Source organism: Microcaecilia unicolor, chromosome 7, assembly GCF_901765095.1.
Source record: "Microcaecilia unicolor chromosome 7, aMicUni1.1, whole genome shotgun sequence".
NCBI lineage: Eukaryota > Metazoa > Chordata > Amphibia > Gymnophiona > Siphonopidae > Microcaecilia > Microcaecilia unicolor.
In genome coordinates, this window is record NC_044037.1 from 269159611 (window position 1) to 269186902 (window position 27292).

The 27292-nt window shown below is 41.5% G+C and overlaps 1 protein-coding gene across 2 annotated transcripts in view; it reads right to left on the reverse strand.

Annotated features, from left to right (window-relative positions):
* MGAT5 (alpha-1,6-mannosylglycoprotein 6-beta-N-acetylglucosaminyltransferase) overlaps nt 1-27292 on the reverse strand; it is a 268355-nt gene that overhangs the window by 57560 nt on the left and 183503 nt on the right. For both annotated transcript variants that reach the window (XM_030209337.1, XM_030209338.1), the window contains exon 11: nt 14870-15003. In XM_030209337.1, the coding sequence (XP_030065197.1) occupies nt 14870-15003 (134 nt within the window). The remainder of the gene's footprint in view (nt 1-14869; nt 15004-27292) is intronic.

The window sequence follows — 27292 nt, forward strand, 5'->3', positions numbered from 1 at the left end:
TATTATAATCACCAGGAACTGTGCATTCCTTTATTAAAGAAATAATTAACTTTTTTTTTTTTTTGGTAAATGGCAGATCTTGGTTTACAGTACAATTTGAAAAAGAAAAAAAACCCAGGAATGAATGAAACTAATATAGAAGACATTAACAGAAAATAAGAAATATAGCTGAAGTGAAAGGCTGAAGCTCCTTTACACTTTTACTAGCTAAATCCATGGAGGAACATTACAGACTCCCGAAAGCTAGAAGGAGAAGAGCAAATAGATAGCTGATTTAAAAAATAGGTTGTTAATATTTTCCAGTTCAATTAATGATTTCCAAATGAAATAACTAAGCAAAAAGGGTCAAAGTTGCTATGGAGCCATGATCTCTAACACTAAGTTATGGCACAAACATATCACAAGTAACACAGAAAATGCAGAGGGGGTGAGAATCTGACCTGGATGGATAACAGGATTTGGTAACATGTTTAAGCCTGTAGGATACATATTAACTCACAGTCCCCATTCTGCTTAATTCTGTGGGACACACTTTATCATAGTGCTAATTTATAGCCAACGTACTCCCTTTATTGGGAAACCCTCCCCCACCAAAACGAAACAAAAAAAAAACCAAAACATTTTCCTTACACTTAATAAAAATTAAACTGTACATTTAGGGGTTCTTTTAACTAAGGTGCACTAGCATTTTTAGCATGCACTAAAAATAAGTGTGTGCTAAACACTAGAGATGCCCATTTATTCCTATGGGCGTCTCTAGTGTTTAGCGCTTGCTAAACATTAGAGTGAACTAAAAACACTACCATGCCTTTGTAAAAGACCCCCTTAACACATTAAAATTTTTTAACCCGAGTTAAATGAGCACTTGGACGTCTCTTTCCCCCCCCCTTTTTTTCCTGCCAGGACCTTACCTCTCTGATGCTCCAAGCCTCTCTCTGTAACAGGAAGTTCTGTCAGAGGGGGTGGAACTTCCTTCTTACAGAGGCTTCGGATGGGTGAGGCAGGGAGAAGGAGCTGCTGCGTGCGAGGAGCTGCTCAATCCCTAACCTCCTTGTGCCGCACCGTGAACAGCCATCACGCTCTTGAAGAGCTGCCAAATCAAATCCCAGGATAGAAATATAGAGAGAAAAAGATGCAGACCGTGGGGGGGTGGGTGGCCATAGAAGGGAGAGGAGGAAAAGGGAAAAAATGGTAATCATGTATGGAGGGAAGGGAGAAGAGGAAAAGGGAAAAATGGTGATCATGGATGGAGGGAGGGAAGGAAGGAGATGGTGCCCATGGAGGGGAGGGAGGTGAGAGAAGATGGTGCCAGGAGAGGGAGATGAGAGGAGATGGTGTCAGGGGAGGGGAGAGGGAGGGAAGGGAGGAGATGGTGCCCATGGAGGAGAGGGAGATAACAGATGGTGCCTGCCTCCTCTGACAGAACTTCCTGTTACAGAGAGAGGCTTGGCGCCAAGTGAGAAGCAGCGTGCTTTCACTGCAGCAATCAAGGTCGAGGGCCATGAGGAGCACACAGAGGAGAGGGGGCTGCTGGAGTGCCAAGACAGGTTTATAGTTTATTAATGGTTACTAAACGTTGAGGAATGGCCTAGTGGTTAGAGCACCGGTCTTGCAATCCACAGGTGGCCGGTTCAAATCCCACTGCTGCTCCTTGTGATCTTGGGCAAGTCATTTAACCCTCCATTGCCTCAGGTACAAACTTAGATTGTGAGCCCTCCTGGGACAGAGAAATATCCAGTGTACCTGAATGTAACTCACCTTGAGCTACTACTGAAAAAGGTGTGAGCAAAATCAAAATAAATAAATATACCGCCCAAACTGACTTTGCAGGACAGGGCGGTGTATATATTAAAACAACATGTAAGAAAAAGTTAATGGAACTCCACTGTTTGATAGGAAAGCAAAAGAACTCATTCTTACAAAACTGGAGACAAACAGGTTGGGGAAGAGACGGGGGGGGGGGGGGGGGGGCATTAAAACATCATAGACAAAGGGAACTCAAGGAAAACAAAAGGGATAATTGGCACACCTTATCTGGCACTCTGAATGCCTGAAAAAAACAAGTTTTAAGTTCGGTTTTAAACTTTTTAAAGGAGGTGTTGCTGTGAAGGGAAAGGGGGAGGGAGTTCCAGATGTGAGGAGAGAAAAAGAAAAACGTACGTCTGGTGGATACTAAATATGTAAATTTAGAGCTTGGAAGGATTAAACGTTGATCATTTGCGGAAGTGCAGCCCCAATAAAAATGTGTTTAGAACCATGAAGAGGTTGCTTTTATTTTGGGGGGGAGGGGGGGGTGAAGACTGCCCCCAGATCTGGGGTACAGTAGGGATAAAGGGGCTGAACTAGGGTAAAAAACTATATATATACTCCAGTTGTCTCCTTATCCAACAATCATTACCAGGAATAGACATCGGAGACACATTGCAAATTTATTTCATCCCTAGTCATACATATAATGAAAGGGTCTGTCGAAACAATGGGTAAAAATTGGCTGGTACATGCAAAGACTCGCTGTCCAATCCTTCCACTGCTACCAGGCTTGAAACATCTATGTACGTTTCTCATTTTAAAAGTGCATGTGCTATAAAATAGCAAGCATAGTTTTCAAAATAGGTAAAGGTGCCATACTGAGTAACAGCAAAAGATCCATCAAGCCCAGCATCCAGAAGCCATTTTGACCTGGAGCCAGCTGTGCACAGGATCTAGAGGGAAGTTCCTAAGCTCAATACCCAACCGAAAAATGACAAGACAGGGCCGGGGGGGGGGGGGGGTGCTCTTTTTTGTATGTGTAGGGGGAGGCAGAGCTGGGAGGGAGTGGGGTCTGCACACACAGTTTTGGTTCCAGCTGAACACGCACAAGCATTTTTGGCTGAAACGGAAATAAGGCTGAACACAGATTTCGAGCCACTTTCGGCACCGAAGCTTGAGGTAGACCAGCATTAAGTGTTAATACAATAGTCCAAATGCAAGATAAGTAAAGCATGTAAGGTGTCATCATTTAAATAATGAATGGACCTATTTTGTTGAAGAAAGTAGAAACCAGATTTAATATGGCAGATCTCTTCCCTAAGAGATAACTCCCAATTGATCTACATCCTCAGAGGTAACCAACCAAACAAGATTAGCAGCAAGTGAAGGTGCTAGTGATGGATAATCCAACCCGCACAATATCCACCAAGTTGTAGGACTTTGAAAGGTTAAGAACTAGATCATGTTCTGCTAGCCAATTAGAGGCAAACTCTAAATAGGCCTGCAAAGGCAAAAGGTCAAGGTTACGTAAGCTAGTGAAGAAGAAAAGCAAGATATCAATGGTAAAATAGAAATCGATATCAAAGCCTTGAATAGCAGTTGCCAGTGAACTAAGACATATATTAAAAAGCGAGGGAGACAAAATGTACCCCTGAGGAACCCCAGACTGCACAGAGTAAGACTTCTTATCGTCTTTGTTCTCAAAGTAATAATTTACAGCAGAACTAGCACAACAAAAGCTAAATTATCACCAACAGAAAACTGCTTTAAGTTTTAAAAGAAGAGGGTACAGTGTTAGCTCCAGTACTAGAAGGCCAATATAAAAAATGTCCCGTAATAGAAGAAAAAATAGACTTGAGGAAGAAGAGAAAGATAAAATAAAAGGACAGATAAACAATGAAGTAAACATATAGGAAAGATGAAAACCTAATGTGAGAAACAGGAAGAATACTGTTTAGAATATTTATAGCCCATGCTATCTGCAAGTTCTAGGTGGGGTACAAGGCTCCTTGCATAATTTAATCCAGATCAAATATAATACTGTCAATATAAAATCACAAATAACAGTAACACAAACACACACACACAAACCCTTTTCTTCATCAATAGCTCATCACTACTACTACTAAACATTTCTAAAGCACTACTAGGGTTACGCAGCGCTGTACAATTTAACATAAAAGGACAGGCCCTGCTCAAAGGAGCTTACAATCTAACGGACAAGTGAGTAGACGATACGATGGGGGCAGTCAATTTGGGGCAGTCAGGATATCCTGAAGGTAAGAGTTAGGTGCCGAAGGCAGCATTGAAGAGGTGGGCTTTAAGCAGAGACTTGAGGATGGGCAGGGAGGGGGCTCGACGTAGGGGCTCAGGAAGGTTGTTCCAGGCATAGGGTGAGGTGAGGCAGAATGGGCGGAGCCTGGAGTTGGCAGTGGTGGAGAAGGGTACTGAGAGGTACTCTCCATCATTAAACGTTTGAGAAAATAAAGCTAATTACTTCCTGAAAACACAAATTATCCACCAGTCTAATTGCAGCTGGAGCTTGACTTCCAAAAGCACCTTGGCCTTTGATATCTTTTATCTAAGGAGCTCCTGAAGTATCCAGAGCTGGTGGTGGCTTGTTTATAGCAAACTGGAAGAGTCAACAGGGCAGGGAATTGGTCCCATGCCATTTGTTATTTTCTCCATATTAGTCTATAGGGAAGAGCACCAAGATTATAGTCTTCATATAGATGTTCTAGTAGTTTAATTAATTTCTGAGACACTTCTTATTATCTTGGGCAAGCATACATTTATGGTACAATGGCACTCGAGAGAGAAACAGAAACATCTGTGACCAAAAAAGCAAGGATATAAATATTTTGATAGGTTTCTAAGGGACTCATCCCGCTTGTTTTGCTGCTTCACAGATGAGAAGAATGAGAATGGAAGCAAATATAAAGTGTATGAAAAAAGAACAAACACTTTTGGTGGTGTTCTAAATAAATTACATGAATGCAACCATTCCTTGATTTGACACCCCCAATAACCTAGAAGCAAGCAAGTGGAGGAGAACTAACACAGAGCATATAATTAAAACCCACACAATCTGAAAAATCTATCAGTCAAGCTATACTAAAGAAAAACAAATACATCTGTTCCTTTAGTAGTGTGCCAGTGTAAACAGCATTGTACTTAACTATGATAAAAGCTGAGTATTAAAGAGCAACTTTCTTTTCATTACCAAACACATTTTCTGGCAAACAAAAAAAGTTCATTTTAATTTGCAAACAGCTGTATTTCTTTCTAAGGACCAGGTTACCCCAAGTGGCAATCAGTAAATAGCGATTCTAACATTTAGGGGTAGTTTTGTTAAGTTTGTTACACACAGAAAAAGGATTTTATAGAACTGAATGGCTGTGTACATGCAGTGATAAGAAGGCATGTACTATTATGTAACACGTGTAGGCATTTTTGAGGGTGGAGTCAACTAGTATGCATCAAACATATAAATGGCAAGTGACCGACTCACCTGCAAATGCGCAGTAGAGACTTCCCTATCTGTCAGGGCCTCGCGTCAAGACGTGATGACGTCAGAGGGCGGAACAGAGAGGGAAACGGAGTCGGACTGTAGGACGCTGCCGCTGGAGCCTGGAAACGAACATCGCAGGCACCAATCTCTACCCTCCCCCCCCATCCCCGCCACTCCTGCGCCCCTCTGTATCGGGCCCCCTGCACTGACCTGACAGCGCCTCTCCCCTCCGTGTGGAAGCGCTGCAGGCAGCAGCAGAGCGATCTGCTGCTGCCTGCAGCGCTTTCACATGGAGGTGAGAGGCGCTGTCAGATCAGTGCAGGGGGCCCAGCACGGAGGGGGGAGGGAGCGGCGGCGAGGAGGGTAGCTGGATATGGGGGGAGGGCAGGGGGGAGAGGGCATGGTTGCTGGACATGGCGTGAGAGCAGGGCAGAGAGGAGGGTTGCTGGACATGGGGGAGGGCAGGGGAGAGAGCAGGGTTGCTGGACATGGATCGGGGGAGGGGACGGCAGGGGACAGAGGAGGTTTGCTGCACATGGATGGATGGAGGTGAGAATTATTACATTTTGAAAAACACAAATCTCACCCATTTTAACGGGCTTAACGGCTAGTATAGTTTATAAAATTCACATCTATCTGCGTACTTCCCACACAGGTAAAAATGTACACAGTTTCATTCTAGTCACACTTTAAGCTATATTTGTCAGGTTATTTTATAAAGACACATTGGGGCCTATGTTGTCTTTACAGAAGAGTCAACTTTGCCTTTCAACTTATGTGACCAGTTATAAAATTACACTCTTTAAGTTATATGTGGAAAGTCACTATGGGTATTTATACTTATGGTGCCAATGAAAATACAAACATGTGGACAGTAATTTTACAATCAGGTGTTTAGTTTAAGACAGCCAAAATGCGCTTATTTTAAGCCAATTTTAGAAAGAAAAGTACGTGCCTACTTCTACTATAATAAAACTCACCCCAACGTTCTGAAGACAACGTTCTGAAGTCACTCAATCACTCCCTGAAGGGTTCGTGGATTCATGGTGGTGAAGCCAGCCAGCCTATGCCCCGCCCTCACGTCAAACGTCGACGGAAGAAAACATTCACGTTGCCAGGCAACGGTAATCACGTAGGAGGCATGAAGGACCAATCAGAAAATACCACACACAATGTGAACCGTTACCAGGCAACGCAATGCGATGTTAGGCGGACCAATCACAGGAAAGTACAAGGCAAGAAGGGAGGAGCATTCAACAGCAGAACGCCACATTATTGTGCAGCACAGAGAACAGAGTAGCAACGCTAGAACGATAGCACAATATTCCTACTGTGGGCATTGAAGAGCGGATCAGAACGGAGAGTAGAGGACCACCGCTACCTGTGGGTATGTGCGAAATACTTGCGTTCCATTCACGTGGACTAGATGGAGCCGAAAAACAAAAGCATGCCCCTCACCATCAGGGACGTCACCACCCACAAAAAGCTGCCGCTAACAGAAACCTGTCGCCCAGCTGGAATGATTAGCCATGAGCCAGCCAGTAGCAAACAGCGACCGACACAGGGGGAGGAGTAGGGACACATGTGGAGCGTGTTTCCCTACTCCTCCCCTGCCTCGGAATCACTGGAGACTGGCTGCAAACCTGCAAAACCAACCCCACACCGACGCACCCCCCTTCAAGTGTTTCCCTCCAGCGGACTGCAAAGGACAAAATGTTCCGGTTCACCCCCCGAAGCCCCAACAATGTGCTCCTCTCCCTTCCGACTCTGGCAAGTCGTTTCACAAATGCACGATGCCAACAAACCTTCCACAAGACGTTCCCGTTCACTCTCCCCCTCCCCAACAACGTGCTCCTCTCCCTTCTCACCCGGGGAAATCGTCAAAAAAATCCAGGATGCCCACAAACCTTCCAGAAGACGTTCCAGTTCACTCCCCCCCGACACCCCAACAACGTACTCCTCTCCATTCCGCCCCGGGGAAATCGTCAAAAAAATGCAGGATGCCCACAAACCTTACAGAAGACATTCCGGTTCACACCACCCCCCTAAAAGCCCCAACAACGTGCTCCTCTCCCTTCCACCTCGGGAAAATCATTTCACTAATCCAGGATGCCAAAAAACCTTCCAGAAGCAAAGCACTTCTCTCTTCCTGCCTTACCCGACACAAAATAACATGCTCCTCTTCCTTCAAAAAATATAAAACAACAATGCTCCTCAGCAAAACAAAGAAAAAAAAAAAAACTTATCCAACAATCAGGAAAGGATAACCCCAAGACACACATTTACATTTCTGAAAAAAAAAACCTCCACAAACCCCCCCCCCCCCCCCCCCCCGATACACAAAAGCACACCACATCCCTCAAACCCCCACCCAAAAAAAAAAAATCTGAACAAACACTTATATCCCTTAATATCAAACAGGAAAAACAAACAAAAAAAAAATAACCTAAACCATATGCTAGCGCCCGTTTCATTTGTTACGGAAACGGGCCTTTTTTACTAGTTTCTTTATAAAATACTAGTTTAAGTGGCCAAAAACACGCCTTGAAATAAGACACCATCGCTCATGTCAGCTTTAAAACTGGTATAAAGCTAGAATGCAACCACAGTAAAAGTATGTGCCATGCAAAAAGGTGCATAACACACAAGTGTCCACTTATGTGCATAAATGATTTAGGGACTATTTTAGTAAGCTGCGTTAGGCACTAATGCGCGCCTAATACAGTTTAAAATGGTGTGCTGCGAGATGCACTTAGGCATCTTGCAGTAAGTGTGAAATGTGCTAACTGCATGCTAAAAATATATATATATATTTTTTTGATATGCTGTGGTAGGGGGGAGAGTGGGCATTCTTGCATAAATCAGCACAGCTACATTACTGCACACTAACTGAAATAGCATGTGAGCCTTACCGCCTACAAAATGGGTAGTGGGAAACACGCAAAAAGTAATTTTTTATTTTTTAACTGCCGCATGCTTTTTTTTTTTTTACTGTTGGCATGAGAATGATTTGGTTTCAGTCAGTTGTATTTATTTGTATAATTTTACATTGTATTTTATACGATTTATATATGTTTTATTGTAACCTGCTTAGACTGTGTGGATAATGTGGGATATAAATTTAATAAACAGATCAATAAGGTGGCTGCTGCAGTAAAAACGGCCTTAGCGTTAGGAAAAACCCACACAAGGGTGTGCAAAGGCCACTTTCTGCCACAGTTTAGCAAAAAAAAAACAAACAACAAAAAACCCAACCCCTTAAACACAACAATTTATGTGATTTCTTGTTGTCTAAACACTGTGGCTTCTTATAAAATTACCTCCTAACCACCGGATTCTATATAACATGCCTAGAGATCTGTGCCAAAATCCAGGTGGATTCAATAACGCACATAACTTAATTAGATTAGCAAGCTAGTCAGCATTGACAACAGTCTTAACAAGCAATAATGAGCACTAATAGGCAATAAGAATTTATGCACACAACTCACTAAGTATATTCACCTAATTTCTAACACACGCAGACAAAAAGGGACGTGGTTATGGGCACTTAGTAGGCGTTCCAAAATTTACGTGCATAGTTATAGAATATGGCCCTCTGTGCCGTTTTCGTTGGTGTAAATGGATGTGCGTAGTTTTAGGCGCTGGAATATCAACTAAGTGCATTCTATATACCGCGTCTAAATCTAGGCTTCCCTTATAGAATATGCTTAGGTGGAAATGTTTTCCGTACGGATTTTTTAGGCACCATATAGAGAATCCTTTCTAAATGTATAAAAGGCTATTTTTATTTCTAGTATGTTTTCTTGTTACGTTTTGCTGAGTTAAGAGTAAACAGGTACACTTTTTAAACAGCAGTACACAAAACTTAAATCCATTCATAAGGAATTTTTAAAAAATCCATGTGCCACTCTATATTAGCTGCAGTTATTTGATAAGTTCTCCATTTTTGCTCATTGCACTGTTTAAATTAATCTAACGGTCAGGAGACTGAAGGTTTTTTTTTCTTTCTTCCATTATGCTGGAAGAATTGTGGTACTAGATTAGACTGAAGCAAATGGTAGTGTTCAAAGACAAAAACTTATTTAAAAAGCTGTTAAGAGATTTGTCTGAAATATAATTGTCTTTTCAGCACATGATTTGATAGTGTCTTTTCCGAACAATGATGGAAATTAAGCTCTAACCAGGTTCTGGTTTAGTAGTATTTTACACCAAAGTCTCTTTCTCCACTGAGTTGGCAATTTGTAATTAAAGCGTTCTTCTTGCATACATTTGGAGCTATATACTTTTTGGCTTTGCAGAGATTTCAATTACCCCAACACTGACTGGCTGGCTGAATATCCAGGAACCGAAGGGAGGAGGGCTATTTTAGATCTAGTCCTTTGAATTGAAGAAATTACGGCTTACCTAATTTTCTTTCCTTGAGATCCAACATGCCAGTCCAGACACATGGATTTGTAATCTCCTACAAGCAGATGGAGACTAAGGATCAAACTGAAGATCTGTTATTTCACAGTGACAGAAATCTAACCCGTTCCTGCCTGTCCCTGCTGGAATCTAACCCATCCCCACTGGATTATTACCCGTCCACACAAGAATTTAATGGTACATTAAAAAAAAATTCTGGTCAGGCCTCTGCCTCTCTTTTTGTGTTTGAGCCACAGCACTGCAGGCAAGGAAGGAATGGAAGCTGGAACTTGGGACACTCTGGCACTCACATGTAAGACTAGTCTCTGATTTGCTGGCATTGTGTGCTAAGAGGTTGCCACATGCACGTGCAGGTGACCTCTGATGCTCGTGCCTGTGTCAGAGCTGAGGCCTACACATCAGCACGAGAGCAGAGAGGATTAATGTAAGACTTTCTGCATCTGCGCTGTTGAAGGGAGGAGGAGGCGGCGGCACTTACAGAACTTGGTACTTGGTAAGAGGCTGGCGTAGGTGCAGCTTTCACTTCCATGGGAACCCCATAGGAACTGCTTCCATCCTTACAGGAACCTCGCAGGAACTGCTTTCATCCCCACGGGAACCCCGCAGAACTGCTCCCGTCCCCATGGGAACCCCATAGTTCCAAAGGGGATTCCCGCAAAACCCCGTTCCCGTGCAGGTCTCCAGTCCTGTGTAGGCTATGGTTAGCTAGCTTTTTGGAAACCAAGAAACTGGAACAAAAAAAACAAACAAACCTCAAACCAAAACACCTACTCCCTAAAATCACCCATCAAGAGGGCACTGAAGTAACTGCTGAATCAGAAAATGGCCTACTTGACCATGTAGTAGCAAACTTCGACAAGAAGCAAAGCAAAGGAATTATATATGTCCGTTTCTTCTTACCAATGTTCCTCAGTTACTAACTCAAAATACAGGCTGCAAAATATCAAGGGTTGAGTTTTGGACTGGTCTGAGGGATTCAAGTAAAGAACATCAGCAGGAAAGTTTTAATTTCTCCTCTTTATCCTTCCTCCAGGCCAGCCCAAACAGTTTTGAAGTACCAAAGCCATAATTAACTATGGTAGGGCCCTAACAAGCCTTCCTCTAGCATATTTTCTCCTAAGTCCAGTGGTGTGCTGGAGCAGGCTCTCACGGGCTCGCAAGAGCCGTTTGTTAAATTTTGAAGAATTTTGGGAGCCGGTTGTTAAAGTAGGCCCTCCATGGCTACTTTAACCACTGGCTCCCAAAATGTGGGCTCGGGCCCCCACCTCAATTCTCTTTTACTTTGCTGGTGGGGATGCTGAGCTTCGCCAGCCAAGTGAATAGACTGCTGCTGCTCCACGCAACCTGATTTCCAGCTCTGAGCAGCGGGCTGGGACTTCTCCTGCATGTGCAAGAAGTCCCAGCTTGCTGCTTAGCGCCAGAAACAAGCAGTGGGGTGTGGTGGCAGTCCATAGCATGCCTATATGAGGTGGAGAGAGAGGGGCATGCGTTGTCCCCCCCGCCCCAAATTGCAGGGCTGGCTATGCCCAGAGAAAAAGAGAGAGAGCCCATTGTTAAAAATTTACCAGCACACCCCTGCCTAAGTCCACATATTATCTTGCCTGAACAATCTGTAGTGCCAGAAAAAAGAAAGTAAGATAGACCAAGCTTCCAAAATACAAATGTGGAACCAGACCACACTCCATGCAAGATGATACTTGCACCCTAAAGGAATGGGACCAAAGTCCCAAGGACACTAAATAGCCCTGCGCAATGTTCGATAAATTGATCAATTGCTTGATCCACCGAGCCATCGTTGCCTTCAGGGCCATTCATGCTTCCTGAGGCCCCCTAACACACGAACAGATGATCTGAATTTGTCACATCCAATTGTCCTTCGGCTGACAATTTGGCCACTTGTTTACATCAAAAGATTTTGACCACTCAAAGTTATCTGAAATTCTCAGGGGAATCAAAGTTCAAAGTGGGAGGTTTTAGTGCCATCATTGGATTGTAGGGTTACAAGATCATTTGAACAGGTTATATATATGTTAGATCCACGGCAAACAGGATTTTGAAAAATTCATAGTAAAGAAACTTGCTTGCTTATATTCCTTTCCGAACTCAAGATTGTTAGTGGACAAAGATATTCCTGTTTTTCTGATCGAATTTATTGTCTACTTCTGATTTGGTGGATCATGATCTGCTTATATTAAAAACTAGACTAGACTGTACTATCAGGTCCAGTTTGGCTGTGGTTTTCCAGTTTTTTTGAAAAGCCTGATCCAAAAACAAATATCATAAATAAATATAAATAAAATAAAAATAGTTTGAATTTTGGTATTCTGGATGTGGAGTTCCACAAAGATTCCCTCTTTCTCCAATTTTTTTAAAGTTGTTTGGGCGATGTTCTTCAAGATTTAGGTCTATCCCATTATACCTACACAGACGATGTTCAAATTTTGTTTCTAGCGTCTTCTTCAATATCTGCTATTTTGGTTTTTAATGGATTTCTGCTTTTTGTAGAAGCATTGGATGGATGATCACCTATTTAAATTAAATGTGGACACAATAACTGTGTTATGGGTTGAGAAGAAATGGTCCCCCCCCCCCAATCTGATAGGTTTACACTGGTCTTTTAATCCCTCTTCAGTTTATAATATGTAATTTGAGTGTGTGGATTAACTCTGATCTGGAGGTAACTCAGGTCCATCAGGTAGCATCCTCAGTATTTGAGAAATTATATTTTTTTTGGCAAGTTAAACTGATTCTGAATAGAACTAAATTTGATAGAGTGACTCCGCTTTCAATGAACTTGCACTGGCTACCTGTTCAGGCAAGCATCAATTTTAAAATTTCATGTACTGTTTTTAAATTGCTTCATGATGAAGCTCCTTCTTGTATGACAATGTTGAGAATGACTAATTTTGGCCAAATATCCCAATAGCTGATCCATGCTAACAAGTTTGCGCTTCCTTCTGCTTTCATTACTCACTTGACTTCTACAAGTAAGAAGTTTAGCATAGCTTTCCCATTTATGTGGCTTTGAGGAGTGAAAGTAATTATCTTAAATTTAGCAAATTGCTAACAACTTGGTTATTCAAGAAATATTTTAGTTGATTTGTTAGTGGAACTTTATCACTATGATTGTTGTATGCCCACTGAATTGTTGGGTTTTGTATATTTGTAAACTTACAGTGCTTATGGTTGCGACGGTACATAAGATTTCCATTTAAATTAAACTAAATACACTCTCCAGTATCTTTATAGTACTCTACACAATGCAAAATGCAACTCCAGAGTCCTCTCAACCTGACTCATGATGAAACACTGGAAGACTGATGGTAAAGAGACACCACCTTGGGCAAAAAGAAGGAACCAGGCAAAGGATGACCTTTTCCACAGAGATCACCAAGGAGGATTCCGAATAAGAAAGGACCTGAAATTTAAGAGATCCTTCTGGATGAGGAGATCATAACCAGATCACCACCTTCAACATTACATCCTTAAAAGAAGCCCTTGGAGTATTTCAAATAGAGCTTTAACCAACGTGAGGACTAGACTGAGGTTCCAAGAAGGCACCATCAGACACCGAGGTGGATGCAGATGCTTTACTCATCTCACAAAATGGCCAGCATACAAGTGTATAGCCAAGGAACAGCTCTGGACAAGACCTCTCTAACATGCAATAACTGCTACTTGAACCTGCAACTATTTCAAATGACAAGGCAAATTATCCCAGTGCATCCATTCACGATAAAAATGGCATCGCATGCCAAGGAGTTGGACATGCAAAACCCAGATCGGGATGGGGGAGGCTGATGTCTGACAGGTTCAAAAACAAACAGCATTGGTTTTATACAGAGGCACCATCAACTTGGCAATCAGTAGAAAAATAATTAGGCTTTTGGCATATTCATTCATTTATACTCTTGACAACGGAAAAAGCAAGGACATGCAGCAGAGAATCAGGGTATACCATGCATTAAGGTTCTGTTTACTTGGACATGAGAATAAAAGTGGACCAGCTTATACCTGTGCTTTGGCTAAAGGCATGGAACATCTCAAAATAGACAATTTATTTAGGAGGTAATAACTTTAAGTCTCTTAAAAGCATCAACTTAATTGTCATTAAAATAAGAACACACTGATAAACTGCAGTGGCCTGGAGCATTACTTTTCAACCAGTGTACTGTGAAAAAGTTCTACCTATGCTGCACTGCTGGCCACCCCAGCATGACTGCCTTACCTAGGGCCACGGCCACACTCCTGAATATTCACCAAATCTCCTGCTTACTGCTGCTGTCCCTCTCTCCTATCCTAGCAGTACTAGGGAAGTACTGCAGAAAAGAGGCGGGAGAAGGAGCTCCCACAGCAGCAAAGGGCAGAGTAGAGCCCCTGTACCCCGTTCCAGCCCCTCCCCTCCTGTTTTATTGTCTGAGAGAATACTAATAACTCATCAGTGTTAATTCTAGTCTAAATGTGACACCAACACAGAATTCAGAATGCTGTTGGCTTATCTGACCTTTTATGATATGTAATTCTCTTTCAAAGGATACCCCCCCCCCCCCCCCCCCCACAAATATTTTGAACTTACGGGCCTTTTTACTAAGGTGTGCTGAAAATTGGGCTGTGTTAGTGTAGGCGCATGTTTTGGGCACAAGCAGATCCATTTTTCAACACACCTGTAAAAAAGGCCTTTTTTAAAATTTTTGTCGAAAATGGACGTGTGGCAAAATAAAAATTGGCGCGACTCCATTTTGGGTCCGAGACCTTACCGCCAGCCATTGACTTAGCAGTAAGGTCTCACGCGTTAACCGTGCGGTAATTGTCTGCACACGTAGAATGACGATTACTGCCCGGTTTCTGCCGTGCGCCAGTAAATAAAAATGATTTTCCAGCGCGTGTAGCAGACGCGTGTCAAAAATGAAATTACCGCAAGGGCCACACGGTAGCCGGGCAGTAACTCAAAATTGACACGTGTTGGGCATACAAAGGTGCCTACGCGGCTTAGTAAAAGGGCCCCTTATAGAATGTACTTTTAGGTACTGAGAGCAAATTACTATAATTTACCATGAGTACAATCCAAACTCCCCTCTTTCACCAAAATGAGCCACCATCACATGACTAACGCTACAGGGAACAAGTGTGACAAATTCACCAAAATGAAAAACTTTTCCTTGGAGAAACTAAAGGTCTTACCTTCCAGAAATTGTCAACCTTGCCATAAACAAGTGACTGATTCTGCCTTTTGATGTCATTCATGTGCTGGATATCACTAGAGTTAAGGTGTTGCTCTACCACAAATCCAAGAAAACTGTTGTCTGGCGTGTGTGCTGCATAGGAGACACAATATACACTTACTTAAACATATTTATTTGTATATAATGTAAAAAAAAAATAGTACAAATAGCAAAAAAAAAAAAAAAAGCTAAATTGTAACATTCTCATCAAAACCCAGGGGCCCTGCTTACTAAGGCGCATTAGCGTTCTTAACACGACTACAATTAGCTTATGCGCTAACCATGTAGGTGCCTATAGGGATATTGTAGGCGCATACACGGTTAATGCGCGTACATGGTTAACGAACATTGAAAATGCTAACGCACCTATATAACGCAGCTTAGTAAACAGGGCCCCAGGTCTGTAAGCAACACAGAGGGGCATTTTTGCAAAAAATGTCCAGGTTAGAATTGGGACGTCCTGCTCACAACGTTAAAAAAAAAAAAGTCCATCTCACAGCAATTTTCAAACAGGAAAGATGTACAGATTTCCTGCTCAAAAATACACAAGAAAGAAATACTTATGCTGGATATGTCCGTCCTGAACAACCATTTTACAAACGCACGTTTAAATTAGAAACGGGGGAAAACAAGGCACAGGGACATCTGTCTGGCAGCTTTAATAGCCGCAGAAACATCCTTGCAGAACAGTGAAGTAGCCTAGAGGCAGATCCTCATCCATGGAGAGCTGGCCTTCCGCAAAGCACCGACTCCAAGCGCTCTCATGCAATAGCAGAGTCCCATCCACCATGACCTGCACCGATACAACGCATCAATGCCCTGTGCATTCACATGACAGGAGATTCCCCATTTACCAGCACATACTTGCCTCAACCTATGGACACCCATTCCCACCCAAGCAGAAACACTTCTATGTTGGAGAGAAAGTGGCCTAGTGGTTACAGCAATGGACTGAGAACCAGGGAAACCTTAGTTCATATCCCACTTCTGCCACTGACGCTCCTTGAGATGCTGGGAAAGTCACTATTTCCTGTTGCCTTAGGTCCTGAAATATTGTAAAGTCTTTGGAACAAGCACACAATACACTACTACTTATTGCTACTGTAGAGCACTGCATACATCCACTATCACTATAAAAATAAGTGCTAAGTTTTACTGATAAAGTACAGTTTGAATTGTAAACCAAAGTGATCCACAAATCCTCATTGCTCAGCTGCCCTGCCACCAAAGCCAGTGACAGATAGAGCCAGACTGTGAGGAAATGAACAAAGGTGACCAGCACCACAATAACAATGCAACCATTTAGCAGGACTGATACTGTAACAAAAAATGGTGCCATTACTAGCCTAATGCCCTCACCTACAGGCGACAGTGCTGCCACAAAAAACAAATCTTTTGAGCTCTCTCTGTCATCGGTGCTTCCATCAACACCTACACAACCATGCCCCATCTATCCAAATCCATCTCATACATTTGAGCAATACTCCCTACATCACCCACAATATAAACTTGAAACCATGTAGCTTTAAACAAACCCACATTTCCTGTAATTATTACTTGCAGATTGACTACTAGTCTCCCAAACAGGTAGTTTAAAGTTTCTTTATAGTTAAGAACGAAAGGAATTCCACTTGGACAGGAAAGTTTGAGGAAGTGCTGAAGATAGAGTCGGGAGTGCACTTCCCAGGACATCCTGCCAGATCTGTAATCCGGCCCTGGATTCGGTGGGGGTTTATTAACTCATAAAAATGCATCTTCGAATAAGGTGGTCTTAATATCAGTCTTGAATTTGATTAGGAATCCTGTAGCCTTATGTAATTAGGTACACGATTTCTGGTGAAGTATAGGTACCAGCTAATTAGTAAATATTGAAAAGAGTGTAAATAGACTATCAATGAAGGCGGTAATGTAACAATTTGAAAAAGCAAGAAATTACCATATAGTATTCTTAATTGCAAAGAAGTGAAGGGAAACTAGGGCCTATGACACTAACAAGAAATAATCAGAGATCAACTGGGGCCTATGGCACTGTAACAAGAAATAAATTGTGCAGATAAGACAGGGCTTACGCTCATTACCTGTTGTTAAAATGAATGAAAATCCTTGCATGTCTGTAACAATAAGACAAACAGCTAGGCTGAATACAATGAGAAATGCACAAACAAGTATTAAATCTATGGAACAAAAATTACATGTGCAAATCTGAATGAGGGAGGCTGGCATAATGGTACCCTGGCTCCCATCTCTTTACATAGAGCAGAAAGAGATCTACAAATATAAGGTCATGAGCCTGAATTTAACTACAGCAACTGCCTACCTGGTCTAGTCCATAAAAGCCCCATGACTCACAGGTCATCAATATTTCCAGTGATGATAATTAAGTATTGAAAGAACATATAAGGAGACAATTCTATAACAGGGCACCCGCTTTGACAATCTCGATTTCCACGGGTAGTGAGCCTATTTTATAAGGACATTTATGGCATGTAACCTACATGCCAAAGTTTAGGCGCGCATATTTATGGCAGGTCTATGGCTTGTGTAAATATTAGCACCTAAAGATTTATTTATTTATAGCATTTATATCCCACAATTTTCCCACCCACGGGCAGGCTCAATGTGGCTTACAACAGTTTACAAAAACATACAACAATTCAGCGAACAATCAATTTCAAAGGCGTGAAAGAGAGAAAGGGTAACAGCAAAAGAGGGAAAAGGAGAAAGTAGTGGTGATCAAAATGCCACTGTGACAGTTACAGTTCAGAAGTAAGAGATGCATGTGCATGTCGGCCATGCCCAAGCCTTGCCCATCCTCTCCCTTGTGAACACCCTTCTAATAATAGATATAGAAAGATAACAGAATATCGTTTAGCGTGCAGCTGCCATTTAACTATACACTTACTGCGTTGATGGCAGTATTCTAAAAATGTAGGTGCTTAAATTTAGGCAACCTGTTACAAAATGAACAAGATAGAGGCATGATTCACTTTTGGGATAAAATTCAGAATAAAAATATGTATCAGCCACTGTAAAGAGATTATGGGGCTCATTTTCAAAGCCCTTCGACTTTCAAAGTTCTATAAGTTGCTACGGACCTTTGTAAGTCTAAGTGCTTTGAAAATATGCAACTCTCTCATTGTCTCTTGGCTATAACCAAATAATTCTACATATCTATAAATATCTATTTTCCCTATGCAGTTATGGCACTATCTCAAATTCATTTTCCTATTAGATACTTGCATGGTTCTTGAAACTGAAACATATACAGAAACATGTTGGTTCTAAAATTAGCTAATTCTGGGAGATTACCACAACAATTTAAATTTAACCATTTTGTTATTTTAGATATTGAATAATTGCTGTTTGAGAGACTGTTTAACCCAGATATTTGTTTCCAACAGCTTTTATCTAAAATTGACTATATCAAAAGGCTCTGCAAACTTCCAGCTGGCTGTTCCCACTTTCAAATTTAGCCTGAATTTTACAGAAATGAAATCACACATTTCTGTTCTGCAAATTAGTCACAGAAGTAAAAGCTAATATTTTGTACATCATCCTGCAAAGATGAACAAGATATCTTCAATGAAAAAAAAGTCCTTATTAGGGGAATAAAATGGCTCTAACACATTAAAATCAGATACTTTCAGAGATACATGGTTGAAACATCTTTAATTCAAGCTTCTTTTTAGTCATGTTACATATCATTTTCTTTAACAGCAGCCCTTAAATAAAGGGGCCCTTTTACTAAACCACAATAAAATTTGTAGTTGCTGCAGCCTAACATGGGAATCTTTAGCAAGGTATTTACAAATGTTATGTAGTAACCAGTGGGGGGTGGAACCAGCATTTTCTAATGCTGGTCCCACATTAAAAGTGCTAATTAAAGTTCCGTGAACTGGCCTTTGTTAATGCGGAAGACCTTACTGCCTCCTATTTAGGGGATGTTAAGTGCTTCTGCCTCAACTGTGCATCTGCCAGGTATAGCCTGATGCTCAGGACTGCCACAGTCAGCTAACAGTTTGGAAAAAATACCGCTGGAACAGAGCAGAAAATTAGCTCGCCAATGCTCAAAAGAAATGGTATGCAAATTATATGCATGCTGTTAAAGTGAAAGCATGTGCACAGAATAGTTTCACGGTAAGTCTAGCTCCTGTGCGCATGCGCCGGGTTTATGTGACGCACACACTGGCATTCGTTTTCTGCACCTTTAAATATAAGCTTTTCAATTATTTTTTTAAAATTGGATGGCTTATATTCACTTTCTGGTTTGCTTGAACTCGCGCACTACTGGCGCTTAGGGTCTTGCTCGGGCTTCCTTCTGCATCCAAATTGAATAAAATCTAATGGATTTTGAAGAATGAAGAGAAAAACCCTAACGTCTGCTCCGAGCTGGTGTTATTTTTTTATGGTGGTAAGGAGGCTTTGATTTCTGCATTGTTCTCTGAGCTTTGGGAAGGAACAGGAAATGACCTCATCAACATGAGTTTGACTATATTAGCATGCTATTTGCGTTAATCTCTGGTGTGCTTGTTTCCTGTGCCAGAGCATCTGAGCATTCTGCGCTCACTAATGCGGGCGCTAGTGGCCTCTAGCGCCCGCGTTTGCTTCTGAGCATTGGGGCATTAGTCATAGTAAGTGTAACTCACTAGGTGGGTAATGACATGACAGAGAAAACCAGAACAAACTACTGCAAAAATTCCTTAACACAGTTGCACAGTAGGCTGTTCCCACATATTAACCACACATTAAGGGGTTCTTTACTAAGCTGTGCAAGGCGCTAATGCGTGCCTAATCCAGCAGAAAAAGTCCAGTGCGGGACATGCAAAAGAGTTCAGTGTTAATTTTGCCATCTGTGGGCAATAAGAGTGCAGTAATTTTTTTTGAGGTGGGGTATGTCAGGGGCGTAGAATAACACTGACCTAATGCGGGAGCCTTTAGCGCCTCCTAAACAGGAGGCAGTAAGAGTTCCCACGTTAATTTTTGTTAATAACCACAAACTAATGTTAACAGCATACGACCAAAAAAAAAAAAAATTAAAAATAAAAATGAATAGAAAAAAAAAAGCCGATTTTACGGTTGTGCTAGAAATGGGCTTCGTGCACGGGAAAGACCTGTATAAGGATACCTTAAGCCCATTCCTTAGTGCAGCTTAGTACAAGGGCCCCTAAGTGACCTGTGGTTATTTGTACCCCATCGAGAAAGATCCTTGACCCAAATGAAATATCTTATATTCTAGGCATACGTAAACCCAGTCATCTGAATATATAATTTTATCCTTTTGTTGTTGTTTTACAGGTCCAAATGTACGGAACATAATACTGTGTTTGCTAATCTGAGTTACTCCCTCCTTATTTGACTGTTTGCTCTACTTATTGTTTGGAGTATAATTTAATAGTCACCGTAGCACAATGTATTGTACAGTAAAAACATGTTTCCCAGATCACCATGGCAACTCTTCAGCCTTTCAACTTCAAGAATGAATACACTTTTATTCATACTGGTATCGTTCTGTATAGTAATGTTGTGCTATGATTATCACCGTTATGTGTTGTCAGATAAAGGAAAAAGTGCTTTATTATTCTGGCTTGTGGGATAGTGCAGTTTAAGGGGGATAATGAATCAACTACCAAAATTCCCTAGGCCAAAGTGATATACTTCATTTCAAGACACACATCCATTTTGTGTGTGTGTGTGCTTTTTTTTTTTTTTTTTAATTGACAATCACAGGAACTGATATTAATACAGAGCAAAGGAAGTGAACTGAAACTCAACACCAGGCAGGATGTCTGGTGCAATTAGGTTAACTAGGAAACAGGTGCATTGAACTGCAGAGAAAGGGGGAACACACAGCAGAAGACTCATGATCCTGCTAGTATAGCAACAGATGTGTCACTCTACGTAAAGATTTTACAGATGTAGCAAGAGTCATCCTACAGGAAAAAAAAACCTGGATATTTGATATTTCAGCACTGGAATTATTACAGAGAAAGAGAAGGTCAGAGAAGGAGATAGAAAGACAACGTGACGTAGGCCCCTCCTTAAGCATAATGCAGTCTAGAGCCACCTCGTCCCCCTAAATCTTCAATAATGCATACCATTTACCACTGCCCATTGTATATAACATATGGGTAAGACCAAAAGAGACGATCAGATTGCTATAATTAACATGATCTGCTAGGATGATCATGGAAAGTTGACAGATGCTCTCAGGTAGACCTGGCCTACGGAAGTTTGGAGTGGTTGCCAGGATTTTCAGAACTAGATGGGATGAGAACTGAGCAGGTTGTGTGTATGGGGAGGGAGGGGGGCCACAGCTAGATGCCACTTTAATGGAATGGTTGTGTTAGGTACTTAATGGGATTTAATTAATCTATATTGTTTCAATGTCATTATATTAATTGCAATTATCAAATTTATTCAAGACTATTTATCAGGCCCATCAAATAAATGTCTGAGCAGCTCAGAATCTAAAGGAAAGGAATGTCAACAACAGTTTAGGGAAGGGGGAATAACTACAAGTTCAGGAGCCCTTTTACAAAGGCTAAAAATAAGCGTGTACTGAACGCTAGAGACGCCCATATATTCCCATGGGCATCTCTAGCATTTAGCACACACTAAAAACACTACCACGGCTTTGTAAAAGACACCCTCAGTGAGAAAAGAGGGAAAGGGATAAGGGCAACTGAGTAGTCCCATCTCCCATTTAGCAAATCTAGTGAAAAGGAATGCTTTTAAATCAACTTCAAATTATTGTTGGGATGAGTGGAGTTTGAGTTGTTGCAGCATTAGATTCCAGAGCTCCAGGCCCTGGACTGGAAAGATAGACCGCCTGGTAGTATCAAACAATTTCTCTAAAGCAGTGAACAATGAGCTGGTTTTGTTTCGATGATCTGAGTTCCCTACACAGGCAGTATTGCATTAAAAACAGAGAGAGGAATAGAGGTTCGCCGGAGGTGCGGCTCTTACATACCAATAGGATTATTTATATGTAATGTGATGTGGGTTTGGCAACCATTGGGCTTCCTTCAGTAGTGGCGTAACCTGATCATAGTTTCTATGTCCAGTAATGAGTTTGATGGCTGAATTTTGTATTGTTTGGAGGCATTTGAGATCCTTGACCCTAATTCCACCTTGTGTAAAGTTTTAGTGGACAGTTGTCTTGCTACATTATTAGTGCCCACCTCCATGGTGAATAGTTTAGTAAACATCCTCAATGGACATGAGCGCATTTAACCCGAGAACACAGGGACATTTTGAATATCGTTTACAGTTATATTGTTTAGAATCCAGCTGACCACATCATACGTTCTTAAATTAGAAATTTATTTAAGTCTTGCACTCGTGTTCAAAAGCTTCCACATATTTAAAACACTGCCCACTGGCGTTTCATTTCTACAAAGTTCTGTATTTATCAAATTTCTAAATAAGCATTCTAACCTCATGTCACTAAGAGCAATGTCATTAAAAATCACTTGTGAGGTAATAATTGGCAAAACAGCACCAATTTACTACTACTAGTAGTAGTAGTAGTAGTAGTAGTAATAGTAAATCACTTGTGATGTAATGATTGGCAAAACAGCACCAATTTACTACTACTAGTAGTAGTAGTAGTAGTAGTAGTAATAGTAAATCACTTGTGAGGTAATGATTGGCAAAACAGCACCAATTTAAGGTAACTTAGGAATCCATAACAATATATTGAAGAACTTTTCTTTAAATCGTAGACCTTCTTTTGTTATTTTTTTTTGTACAACTCTAAACAAGACAAGGATATCCTACATGGCCAGGAAGTTTCAACCTTAAACACCTTATTTAGCAGGCAACATGGGACATTTCAGTGCTATCTATCACCATCTACTATGTTAATATGGAGGGGGGTGTTAAATGCATTTTTAATGCAAAGAACTATTAATAGTACATAGAACTATTGGTGAACTTGTCTGAAAGTTAGATAAACATAAAGGAATCCTGTTCAGAAGGAATGGATCCTAAGAAGCTTAGCCGAGATTGGGTGGCAGAGCCGGTGGTGGGAGGCGGGGCTGGTGGTTGGGAGGCGGGGATAGTACTGGGCAGACTTATATGGTCTGTGCCCTGAAGAGGACAGGTACAAATCAAGGTATACACAAAAAGTAGCACATATGAGTTTATCTTGTTGGGCAGACTGGATGGACCGTGCAGGTCTTTTTCTGCCATCATCTACTATGTTACTATGTTACAATGAAAAAAAAGCTCATTTCAGACACACATCTCAGCTCTCCTGTCCATGATCTGAGATGTTCATAGCCCATGTATTTTCCAAAGGCTTTGCCAAATGTGGAGATTTTTGTACAACAGTTAGAAGAATACTGGCAAGTCACACATATTTGCTTGCCTGTCCAGGAGGAAGTACAATTGGGGGGGGGGGGGGGGGGGGGGGACGACACCTCAGCCCCCTCCCAACAAATTTCATCCATGCCAGTCTTTCCAAATGGCTTTCAAACTGCCCTCTTCATTTTCAGCTTATTCACAAACCAACCATGGAATAAAATAGTGTTTTTAGGAATTAGAAATATAGATGTTGTATCAGATTACGAAATTAGTTCGAAAACAGAATCTAGGGATTACAAAATTCTGTTCACAAATAATGTACCGGATAAATAGCGAGAATAAAGGAAGTCGTTGCTGTTGCTTTATTTTACAAACTGGTAATTTCCTTAAATATATTTGACTGCTGTCATAATCATTTTTCTCTCTTTACTTTCAAATATTTACTGTGTCTTAAATGTTGTGTGTTGTGGTAACGAATGGCTGAAAACGTGATATGACCTGCATGCATCAGTTGCAAGACCACTAAATAAGCACCATTTCAAAAGCCCCCAGACCATCTGGTACGCAGACATGCATGCTCACTGATACTTTTCTTACTTTCTAGGTGAATGAGCTGGAAAATATACAGCCACCTTTATAACTGGTCCTTTTGGGGGGGGGGGGGGCACCATTTATAATTTCAGCGTTTCCACTCTAAAGGTTTGCTTTCCTATTTGCATCAAACTTGAATTTCAATGCTAGCAGAAGGTCCCATTTTAAAAAAGGATGATGTAATGAGGGTCATGCTGACTCAGTAATTGCAACAGGAAGTGATTACTGCAGTTACCTACTTTACAGTTCTATCTAACAGAACCTACATAGCTTCCTTTTTTTTCAGAGCACAAAGATGTTGCCAAGAACTACAGAACATGAGCTCAAATTAAGAATCTTAGCTCATAAGATCCATGATATATAGAACTGAAACAAATTAGAGAAACCACCAAAAGCTCTCCACAGTTTGTTATAATCTATTCCAGAATTTTCAAAGCCTGCAGACTTCCACCAAGCATTACTCGGGAAAAAAGGTCATAAATTGCTCTCGAAAGACAGGTGATGAAATAAAACCAACAGCAATCTTTAGTGTATTATAGTTAAATACATGAATGATTGGAAAGGATTAATTTTGCTACTGGGTAAAGTCTGCTTTTAAAAGTTTTAAATAATGCACGTTGCAAACATTTATTCTGGCTCTGGGACAACAACATGGCGATGCATGCTGTGCAATGGAAAAATAATTCTCATAAAATTTAAAATGCTATATAGGTTGGTGTGAATCTGAAAACAGGACAACCCTAGGCAGACATAACCAAATATCTCTAGAACTGCCACCTAGGAAGGTATTTGATTTAATCCTGTAATGTGAAATGCACAGAGAATAAAACATAGTGAGCTAAAAGTGCCAACATATGTATAAATAAGCCCTTTAATTCTGCTGATCTCTATATGATTTGAACACACACTACAGCGATATGAAAGTGTTTCCCCCTCCTGATTGCTCCCATTATATACTTAATTGTTTCTGATCTTTAAACAAAATGTAATATTAGACAAAGGGAAACTAATGTTATATTTTATTTAGATATCAGAAACCATTTAGTGTGATAAACATGCAATAGTTGGGTAAATCAGGAAGGGAGGACATTCACGCCACTGCAAATATTTCATAACATAAGTGTTGCCACACTAGGACAGACCAAAGGTCCATGAAGCCCAGTATCCTGTTTCCAACAGTGGTCAATCCAGGTCACCTGGCAGGATCCCAAACAGTACAATACATTTTATGCTGCTTATCCTAGAAATAAGCAGTGAATTTTCCTCAAGTCCATTTTAATAATGGTTTATAGACTTTTCTTTTAGGAAATTATTCAAACCTTTTTTAAACCCTGCTAAGCTAACTGCTTTTACCACTTTGTTTGGCAACGCATTCCAGAGTTTAAATTACACGTTGAGTGAAGAAATATTTTCTCCAATGTGTTTTAAATTTACTGCCACTTATTTATTTATTTGTATCCCACATTTTCCCACCTTTTTGCAGGCTCAATGTGGCTTACATATTACCGTTAACGGCGTTAGCCGATTCCGGTGTCTGAACTGGTGTGAATTTAGTAGCTTCATTTTCATCATGCTACATTTCTGTTCACTAGTTAAACAATGATGACGTATAAAATGATTCTGCACATTTTAAGTGGACAGGTTACTTGAGTCTGCACCAATGATTTCTTGCAAACATATCTCCAAGAAAAAAATATTCTCTGTCACACGAACAGCACAGGTAGTGAGGAATAATGCAAGACTACATGAAAGCAAATGAAATCAAACACTGCAAGTTCTTAAAATATGGACATGGTATGCGTTTTCCTCCTTAGGAAATATATCACTTTCAATGTTCCATTATTTAAACAAGCTAGTAGGCCATGCACCCATTCTCTTTTTAGGGAGCAGAATAGCAGGGTGTGCCAAAGAGGTCACGTGTAGCCTGGACAACCCATCTGTGTTGTAACAAGAGGTGAGAAAATGGTGAATTAACAAAACAAAACACACACACACAGTGCATACCAGTCTTTGGTTAGGGTGGCCCAGGCAAAATAGCGGGGCACCGTTAAGATGGTGTGACCCAGATGACATTTGAAGAGCGCCAATATTTATGCCGATATGCAAAAAGGACAACCATGAACCAGCTGTCTGTGCAGTAATAAAGAGATCCGTACATTAAAATTGGAGTGAATGTGGTGGTTGCTGCAATGAATGCCATTTGATCTCCCTGATATGGTTCCCTTTATATATTTTTATATATAGTAACTCTAAAGAGATTATAAATCATTAAGAGACTGGCTTTTTAGAATTCGATTCCTACATATTCTCTCCTGAGATTTGTTTTTTTTATAATTTGATTCAGTAGGTTCTGAGTAACAGGAAGAAACAGTGGTTGAAGAGGAAATGAGAGTCAAAAGAAGCTGGATGAAAGTTGAGGAGAGAGGATGAGCACAAAGGGGGGAATGGGAGGGCTGGAGGACAAATAGACCTGGAAGTGAAGAGGCATGCTGAGGACTACAAAATAAATAAAGGGAAGATGTAGACTATAGCTATGAATGGATACAAAGGCAGAGAAATGATACCGTGTTTCCCCGAAAATAGGGCATCCCCATAAAATAAGACCTACCGAGGTTTTTGGTGCCCTTAGAAAATATAAGGCCTCCCCCGAAAGTAAGGCCTAGCAAAGTTTTTCTTTTCCCGGTAAGTAGGGTCCCCCCCCCCCCCGAGATCGCCGGGCCCCCCCTCCGTCGCTCTGAAACTAACCCCCCACCCGAGGTCGCCCCCCCACCCGAAGTCGCCGGACCCCAACCCCCTCCGTCGCTCCGAAACTAACCTGAACTTAAGCCTCCTTTCACTTTCCTTCCAGTTCGCAGCAAGCAGCAGCAGTAGGAGGGCAGGCCACTCCTTCCTTCCGTGTCCCGCCCTCGCCTGACGTAACGTAACGTCAGGCGAGGGTGGGGCTCGGAAGGAAGGAGAGGCCTGCCCTGCCCTGCTGCTCCTGCGAATTGGAAGGAAAGTGAAAGGAGGCTTAAGTTCAGGTTAGTTTCTGAGCGACGGAGGGGGGTGGGGTCCGGCGACTTCGGGTGGGAGCGCCATCTCGGGTGGGGGGGCGACCTCGGGTGGGGGGTTACCGGTAGTTGCAGGAGCGACAGAGGGAAGGGGGGCGGGCCAACCGTGTTTCCCCGAAATATTAAGACATCCCCTGAAAATAAGACCTAGCGCCTTTTTGGGCGCAAAAATTAATATAAGGCAGTGTCTTATATTCAGGGAAACACGGTAAACAAGGGAAAGATCAGTATTCCTTTATTCTATAGAATCAAGGGTCTGTCCATGTTCTGCATGTGTGAGGAATTCTGCTGGTTGTAGGAACCTGGGGCAGTTTGTTTTGCTCTGTTTCCCCAGGAGTAGACATGCTGAAAGGCTGATGCTGAACGCCAGGTGCCAAAGTCCACAACACAAAACCCCATAGCAGCACAGAAAAATAGCTAAGCGATGCTCAAAG